The sequence below is a fragment of the Macrobrachium nipponense genome, chromosome 31 (assembly GCF_015104395.2).
Source record: "Macrobrachium nipponense isolate FS-2020 chromosome 31, ASM1510439v2, whole genome shotgun sequence".
Taxonomy (NCBI): Eukaryota; Metazoa; Arthropoda; class Malacostraca; order Decapoda; family Palaemonidae; genus Macrobrachium; species Macrobrachium nipponense.
The window spans coordinates 42,153,016-42,162,728 of NC_061093.1; the positions used below are offsets into that span (position 1 = coordinate 42,153,016).

The window sequence follows — 9,713 nt, forward strand, 5'->3', positions numbered from 1 at the left end:
CAAGTGTCCAGTTCCTCTTGAATTAGAAAATGCTTCATAGTCGGTTGTGTTGATGACGTGTTCTGCTTCCCTTGACATATTTCCGGTACTCTGAAACGGTTCTTTAATCGAAGGGAGAAGCCTATTAAATTTACCACGGATTTTGGAATCATCTTGGTAAACAGGAACAGCTACAGGGCCTTAAAGCCTTCCTGAATTGACTTGAAAGACTGGCTAGTTTTTGCTTCGTGATTCACTTTGTAACTGCTTTACTCATAAACTTTAGACCCATTTCCGTCTTCCACCTTTAGTGTGAGACAAATTTTGTTATTATAGTAACGCCACATCTGTACTAACTGCTTTAGATGATAATTGCATAATTCTCTTCACAAAGAAATTCGTAAACATGTAAGGGGCCACTGGTTGGTTCTACGCCCAGAGATTCGTAAACATGTAAGGAACCACTGGTTGGTTCTACGCCCAGAAATTCGTGAACATGTAAGGAACCACTGGTTGGTTCTACGCCCAGAAATTCGTAAACATGTAAGGAACCACTGGTTGGTTCTATGCCCAGAACCCCATAAACATATAAGGGCCCACTGGTTGGTTCTACACCCAGAAATTCGTAAACATCTAAGGAACCACTGGTTGGTTCTACGCCCAGAAATTCGTAAACATGTAAGGGCCCACTGGATGGTTCTACGCCCAGAAATTCGTGAACATGTAAGGAACCACTGGTTGGTTCTACGCCCAGAAATTCGTGAACATGTAAGGAACCACTGGTTGGTTCTACACCCAGAAATCCATAAACATATAAGGGCCCACTGGTTGGTTCTACACCCAGAAATTCGTAAACATGTAAGGGCCCACTGGATGGTTCTACACTCAGAAATTCGTAAACATGTAAGGAACCACTGGTTGGTTCTACGCCCAGAAATTCGTGAACATGTAAGGAACCACTGGTTGGTTCTACACACAGAAATTCGTAAACATGTAAGGAACCACTGGTTAGTTCTACGCCCAGAAATTCGTAAGCATGTAAGGAACCACTGGTTGGTTCTACGCCCAGAAATTCGTAAACATGTAAGGAATCACTGGTTGGTTCTATGCCCAGAAATCCATAAACATATAAGGGCCCACTGGTTGGTTCTACACCCAGAAACTCGTAAGCATGTAAGGAACTACTGGTTGGTTCTACGCCCAGAAATTCGTGAACATGTAAGGAACCACTGGTTGGTTCTACACCCAAAATTCGTAAACATGAAGGAACCACTGGTTGGTTCTACGCCCAGAAATTCGTGAACATGTATGGGCCCACTGGTTGGTTCTACGCCCAGAAATCCATAAACATGTAAGGGCCCACTGGTTGGTTCTATGCCCAGAAATTCGTAAACATGTAAGGGCCCACTGGTTGGTTTTACACCCAGATTTTCGTAAACATGTAAGGGGCCCCTGGTTGGTTCTACACCCAGAAATTCGTAAACATGTAAGGGCCCACTGGTTGGTTCTACACCCAGAAATTCGTAAACATGTAAGGGCCCACTGGTTGGTTCTACACCCAGAAATTCGTAAACATGTAAGGGCCCACTGGTTGGTTCTACACCCAGAAATTCGTAAACATGTAAGGGCCCACTGGTTGGTTCTACTCCCAGAAATTTGTAAACATGTAATGGCCCACTGGTTGGTTCTACACCCAGAAATTCGTAAACATGTAAGGGCCCACTGGTTGGTTCTACACCCAGAAATTCGTGAACATGTAAGGGCCCATCTTGGTTGTACACCAGAAATTCGTAAACATGTAAGGGCCCACTGGTTGGTACTACACCCAGAAATTCGTGAACATGTTAGGGCCCACTGGTTGGTTCTCCACCCAGAAATTCGTAAACATGTAAGGGTCCACTGGTTGGTTCTACACCCAGAAATTCGTAAACATGTAATGGCCCACTGGTTGGTTCTACTCCCAGAAATTCGTGAACATGTAATGCCCACTGGTTAGTTCTACACCCAGAAATTCGTAAACATGTAAGGGCCCACTGGTTGGTTCTACATCCAGAAATTCGTAAACATGTAAGGGCCCACTGGTTGGTTCTACTCCCAGAAATACGTGAACATGTAATGACCACTGGTTTTTTCTACTCCCGGAAATTTGTAAACATGTAAGGGCCCACTGGTTGGTTCTACTCCCAGAAATTCGTAAACATGTAATGGCCCACTGGTTGGTTCTACATCCAGAAATTCGTAAACATGTAAGGGCCCACTGGTTGGTTCTACTCCCGGAAATTCGTAAACCTGTAAGGGCCCACTGGTTGGTTCTACTCCCACGCTGGAAGAATAATATGTAACATATATATATATATATATATATATATATATATATATATATATATATATATATATATATATATATATATATACCATATACATATATACACACGCATTAAGCTACAAATGTCCTTTAATATTTAATTCGCTCTACCTCAGAATTAATATATGTTCACATATGTTAACTGAAGAGGAACTTTTAGTTGATAAAAATTTCCCCTTCAGTTAACATATAATGAAAAATGTATTAATTTTGAGATTTAGAGCGAATTAAATATTAAAGGACATTTGTAGCTTAATGCGTACATGTATGAATCACGGTGATGTGATCAGATACACACACACACACACACACACACACATATATATATATATATATATATATATATATATATATATATATATATATATATATATATATATATATAGATATATATATATATATATATATATATATATATATATATATATATATATATATATATCATGTACCTGCAACAAATATATGTAAAGAATCTATAGACAACTTCAGTTTAACCTTGTCCCATGGACAGCAATTAGACTCCCAAATGAAACCTATTTCAAAAGGAAACCCGTAATAAATATCATGACTTTATTCCCATTATTTTCTATTGATATGCTGCTCAAAAGTAGGAAAACATTTTACAAATAAAATTTACGAATAAAATCGATCAACAAATGCAACCAAGGACAAGCGAAACAAAGAAGCCTTCAATTGCAGAGGACTAGCTTCGGAGAGAACAGTGGAATGTTTAGTAGAACGAAATATGTCAACTTTCAGTTTCACTTAAAAATAAAGAAAGAAAAAAAAAACAGAATGTTACATTTACAAATTTTTGGGGGGCTAATTGCCAGTGTTCAGTAATGGATTTCGGATTGCCATATTCATCTTTCTGGTAGTCTGGAATAATACTAGAATATTATTTAGGGTTAATTAAAGAACAATTTACGTCTGGATAGCCAAAACATGCAACCGATGCTGCCTTATCAAGTAAAAATCCCTCGAGGAATTATCGCAGTGATCTCAGGAGAGAGAATATGGAAGTATTTGTGGTGAGCCCTTTGGAAATTAAGCTACCTAGACCGGGATGGAAATCCGACTATATGAATAAACAACAAGTATAAATGTGATAAAAAAAATCCACGCAAACTAGGCAATTACATAGTTTCTTTTTTATGGTGATTTTACGTTACATGGAACCAGTGGTTATTCGGCAACGGAATCAACGGCTTTACGTGACTTCCGCACCACGTCGAGAGTGAACTTCTATCACCAGAAATACATATCTCTCACCCCTCAATGGAATGCCCGTGAGTCGGACTCGCGGCCACCAAGGTGGTGCGCCAACACCAAACCGACCACGCCACTGAAAAACGAATTGGAAACTTTGAATCAAATTATCTGTCACTATAGAAGCGGATGTTATTTCAATTAAATGATAATTGTTCATAATGCACGTCGAAAGAAACAATTATGGCACAAATCCTATGAAGTTGTTTGTACCCATATGCACTGCATAATTTGACGTATTGCTATGTGCATTTATCCTGATTAACTAATTTAAAACTGTAAAAAATAATTAATCCTTTATGAATAATACCCGCTGTGCCTGGTTTAGAGCGATAGGAACTCATTTCATTATTAGCAGCCCACATTGGAATGAAACAAATAAAACACCAAATTTAACATTTCATTTTGGGTGACATGAAATATACACCAAATTAAACATATAATTTTGGGAGACATGTTAATCATTTGGGACTTACGTCAGAGACCCGCTGAATTCGGAATTACCTTTGCATACATGACATAAATGTTGCTAAATGATGTAATTATTGTGTCATTAGTAAATATACCATACAGGAATACTCTTCAGCTGGCTATTGTGGGGTTTAATGGATATAGTGTAGGTTTTTATTTAGTAATATCCCCACTACATCACAGCCCATTGTCAGCGCTAACGACGTTTAAATTTAGGTCGATTTCCACTGATCTAACTGATGACAGCTGCATAAATAACATCCCCCACGGCATCTTTTACGGATTAATATTTAAACCTTCATTCGTAGAATAACTGATTGACTAGTCTCCATTTCTACAAAAAACAACCGGAAGGGGACGCTTTTGAAATCATAATAAACTGTCAACTGCAACCATTTAAGCATCCTGAAACATTCATTCTGTAAACCCGAAGAGCGGGAGAAACAATATTCCAGCGAAAATAGATCTACCCAGAATTTGAGGCAATTCAATAGGATAGACATATCTCTTTGACACTGAACGCCATCCTATATTATCTCCTATATTATTCACAATTCGAGCAGTTTGGAAATATAATTATTTTAGGAGGGTCTTTCACACCACTGAAACATATATATATATATATATATATATATATATATATATATATATATATATATATATATATATATATGTGTGTGTGTGTGTGTGTGTGTGTGTGTGTGTGTGTGTGTGTGTGCGTGTATGATTAAATCACATCCATCAAAACACTTCCTTTGATAAAAAAATAAGCAAAAAAAAAAAGAAAACTCCGCACAAAGCAAGGATAACGAAACAAGATCTATATACACATAAATAAATCACATATAAAGATATCGGCTTTAAACACTACAATGAGTAAACAAACAAAAACAAAGGAATAATTGGAATAAAAAACGTCAAAAAATTGGACTAAACAAAACAAAAGAAAAAAATTGGAATAAACAAAAACACAGTAAAAAATTTAAATAAACAAAAACAAAAGAAAAAATTGAAATAAACAAAACAAATGAAAAAAATTGGAATAAACAAAAACAAATTTAAAAATTGGAACAAGCTAAAACGAAGGAAAAAATTGGAATAAACAAAAACAAAGTAAAAAATTGGAATAAACAAAAACGAAGGAAAAAATTGGAATAAAAAATAAAGGGAAAAAATTGGAATAAACAAAAACAAAAACAAAGGAAAAAAAAAACTGGAATGAAGTGTAAAGTTCGCGGCCGAGCTTCATTTTGGAAGGCTCCGCGAGGCCTGTAAAGAAGCAGACGTGAGCAAACTACTTAAAAATCATCAAAAGTCCTTCAAGACTCTGCCTGTAGGTACTTCTCATTCAGCGAGAGCCGCCACAGGAAAGGATTCACAAACACAATCAAAACCACGCCCTGCTTTCTCTTACTCTCAGCTAAACCGAATGCATTTATACTAAAACTTTGGCTACTACCAGATTACAATATTCTTAAGCAATGAACAACAATGCCATGAAACATTCCTGAAAGAAATTCAGTTTGACAAACAAATAAAAAAATAAATATATATATATAATAGTATATAGATATATATATATATATATATATATATATATATTATATATATATATATAAATGATACTGATGAAACATATTTGAACTATAATGTACCATCTCTCTCTCTCTCTCTCTCTCTCTCTCTCTCTCTCTCTCTTTCTCTCTCTCTCTCTCTCTCTCTCTCTCTAAAATAACTGACTGGTATCCGCTATCCATATTGCATTTAAGAACAGTCTAAACTTTCACACTGGTAACAAGGTAACAAGTTTAGATTTGTGCGTTTAATCTTTAAAAAAATAAATAATATAAATAAATAAATAAATAAAAAAAAATAAAAAAAAAGAAAAAAAACTTGGTGTAAACCTCTCAAAATCACGTGAAGTTCTTGACTACAGGGGTCGTTTATTCTTAAGAGAATTGTGCAATTCTAATCTAACCCAGTTAGTATAGCTGCGGCGTTACTTCAAGAACAAAAGGGTTTTCCACTATGAAGTGGAAGGCGGAAAGAAGCCTAACATTTCTGAGTATAGCAGTTACGAAGTGAATTACGAAGCACCATCGTCAAGTTTTTAATAGCCAATTCAGGAAAGCTCTGAGGACCCCTTGGCTGATTCCGTTTACCGAAATGATTCGAATGTGCGAGGTGAATTTGATATGCTTTCCTTTTGGGTTACAATTAATTTCAGATTACTGTAAATATGTTAAGGAAAGCAAAGGAACGCAGGACTCAGTTACCAATACAACATTCTACGGAGAATTTTGTAGTTCATGAGGACCTGGACACCTAGGCTTGTAACGCCTTTCATAAATAATGAAATTTACATAAATGTTCTCAGTTCACTTTGGACTGAGAATCTTAGTAATAGTCTATTCCCACAATTTACGAAACTTACTACTAATTATTTCCTTGAATTACAGATACAAAAATGATAAAACAAGGATGTACACAAAGAACAAGTATACTGAAATATGATAACATTCACTGGAAATTTTGTTCTGAAGATAAGAGTAACATAGAATCGAAGGGTCAACAACCATCTAAACTGCAGGGGTTCCCAAATCAGGGGTCGGGACCCCAAGTGAGGTCGGAATGCTCAATTTTTGGGGTCACAGACAAGTCATGGGGTCGGTAGGGTCGCTGAGGTACCCCCAGGGTGTGGGGGTACACAGCATCAAAGCAGTGGGTACGAAGTATCACGTTAAATTCAATGTTTGGTAGAGTAACAGCTCCTAGTAGTCTCATTGAGAGAAGAAAATAAATTAAATGATAAATAATAATTGTTTTAAGTATAATATATATATATATATATACTACTATATATATATATATATATATATATATATATATAGATATATATATATATATATATATATGTTAATTGGGGGTCACACTGAACAGGTGAAAGTGCTGAATCGGGTCGTACTAAGAAAAGCCTGGGAACCCCTGATCTTAAAGGATGAATCCAATGAAAAAATGACTTCGAGCACCAATTCGTTGAGCAAAACAAGGAACGACAGAACTGATTCAGCCTCACATAGCATTTATGACCTTTTTCAAAAGTTAAAAGGTTAAAATAAGGGATGCATGTATATCTGTATAATGGTTTTATCTCCTTGAATAATATCAATATTGCCAAACAAAATTCCCAAGCAATATGACATTCAATGAAGACGGAACATGCCTATCGAATACCACATAGAGATGAGCTGAATTTAATAACAAGAGTGCTACCCACATTCCTTTGAAAAATACAAAGACATAATTAGTAAAGCATGAAACATACATCAGCTCTATTTTCATATTCCTCCAGGCAACAAAATCAACCCAACTGCAAGACGGAAAGAAACAAATGGAAACATTTTGTGTGAGTGTCCATTTGCGTTTTGTATAACAGGAAAAAGCGTCGATCTTGTTAGGTTCGTTAAGGTCAAAGCCTCGGCAAATTGGATGAAAGAGAAACAGAAGACTTGAGCGAGATTGAAGGAGATGAGGTCATCCAAAAGAGAGACGCTAAATGGAAGAAGGTGAGATTGCCTTACTTACCTTATCTTCCCCGACTGGTGACACCATGTCTTTGCGCCTGAAAAAAAAACATGAAATGACATTAAGCGAAATACTGCTGATAATCAAGTCATAATAAACAAAAATGTTAATGAAATACAAAATAGAATGTATATACAGTGCATCTCAAATTATAGTCCATTACTTCTATGACTGAAACTGCCAAATGTCTCATACGCACGTATACATATACACAAACAATGACAGGTTCTCATTTAAACTGGATGGTATCTATACTCTGTTTTTTTTTCCATCTGTCCATCCGCCTGTGTAACGCTGCGTCCCGGGCTTTAAATAGTTACGCTATACCTAAGGTTAACGTAAATAAAAAGATATCTGGGTGTACATTGGCAAAAGAAAAGTGTTTTAATAATTTACTGTATGCGAATTACACCGTTAATATTCGAAATAGGATATTATTTAACGCCCGGGAAGCAGTGTTACCATGCGTAAACACCACAGGCGTATGGACAGATGGAAAAAAACAGACTATAGTAGGAATATTTATCCAGGAAAAGTTACAAGTTTTCGAGGACTAATAGTTTTCATCGTCTGGTTATCCGCGGTAGAGGCGTATTTATGTGTTTGTTCCAGGAAAGCTTTAACTTTTCCTGAATAAATATCGCCACTAGATATCATCCAGTTTAAATGATGTCCCGTTATTAATTGTATTAATGCACAGAGCAATTATTGTTTAAGTGATAAAGTTCATATTGTATAAATGCACAGAACAATTGTGAAGGTCATAAATTATATATTCATATACTATATTATATATATATATATTATAGTATATATATATATATATATATATATATATATATATATATATATATATACAAATATACAGTGTGTGTTCGTGTGCTGTATATATCTGCATCAAAGAACAATGGTATAAACAAAAGTTGGATCACAAACATCTGAGGAAAACAATAAGCATCAGTAAGCAATACATGAAAATGTCATCTGCTCGAAAACGTTACATGATTGAATTCTGTTATATAAATCCAATTCCATATTATGAAACTTTTCCGTAAACAGGATAATCTATCGAAAACAAAGACGTACATGGGGATATAAACAGGAATAAACCTAATTTTTCAGATTACCCAGCTTGTTACAGTATAGAAGGAAACTCATTTCTTTTTATTTTTAGTGAGAACACAACCTACTTCATCAACTGGAAAAGGAAACCAATATCTGACTGTAAAGCCACAGAAGTTAAACAATAACTCAGGGCTGAAATATTTTATGCATTAAAAACTATGCAACAGAATAAAAAAAATTCTATGTATTTCTTACATTACTTATTATTAAATTCTCGCTCAATTTCATGCTTTGAGGCAATTTAATATTATGTGATTATGATAAAATGATATTGTATTTTCCTCTCAAATTACTTTGCATATGATGAAAATGTTGCAATTTTTGCGATTACATTCATTGTCATAAAACTCGTCGAAGAAGTATATCTATATTTTATGATAACCCAGAAACCTAATTCTACGAAACACCTTCTACAATTCAAAAAATACGAGAAGATGCAATCAGTGTGAAGTCTAGAATATCTTAAACTGTTTCACAGTGCAATAGGAAACACAAGCACGAACGACCGATCTGCTTATCCACTGTCGCCTCAATTCCGGTAATATGTGCAAAGCAGGAGAAGAATTGGGCCAATAGACTTATGTAGATAAGGCAATTAGACGAGAAACCGAAGTCTCAGTCATTTGTTTCCTCAGGTAATGGAGACTTGAGGTCGAAGGAAGGTTTCGGCAGAAGGGTTCCAGAGGATTCCCCCAGAGAGGAAACAGCCGCCTGATAAATGATGTGTTGAAGTAGGTCTTGAAGGAAGGGTCCTCGGGAAGGACTTGGCAACACCAGTGATTCCAATTTATTATTAGTGAAAATACAGCAAAGATAATGTTAACGATCCAGCAGAAAAGGAACATGTTCTATTACATTTGGTTGTCATTACAACACCAATGTTATCATAACCAACAGAAAAAATACCCAAAGGACAACC

The 9,713-nt window shown here is 35.6% G+C and overlaps 1 protein-coding gene across 1 annotated transcript; it reads right to left on the reverse strand.

The window, feature by feature from the left end:
* Positions 1-340: 340 nt before the first annotated feature.
* LOC135206821 (uncharacterized) lies at positions 341-7,696 on the reverse strand. Its single transcript, XM_064238312.1, has 2 exons — positions 7,670-7,696; positions 341-1,261 (listed from the first exon to the last, which is right to left on the reverse strand). The coding sequence occupies exons 1-2, from the start codon at positions 7,694-7,696 to the stop codon at positions 341-343; spliced, it is 948 nt and encodes a 315-aa protein (XP_064094382.1).
* Positions 7,697-9,713: the final 2,017 nt, after the last annotated feature.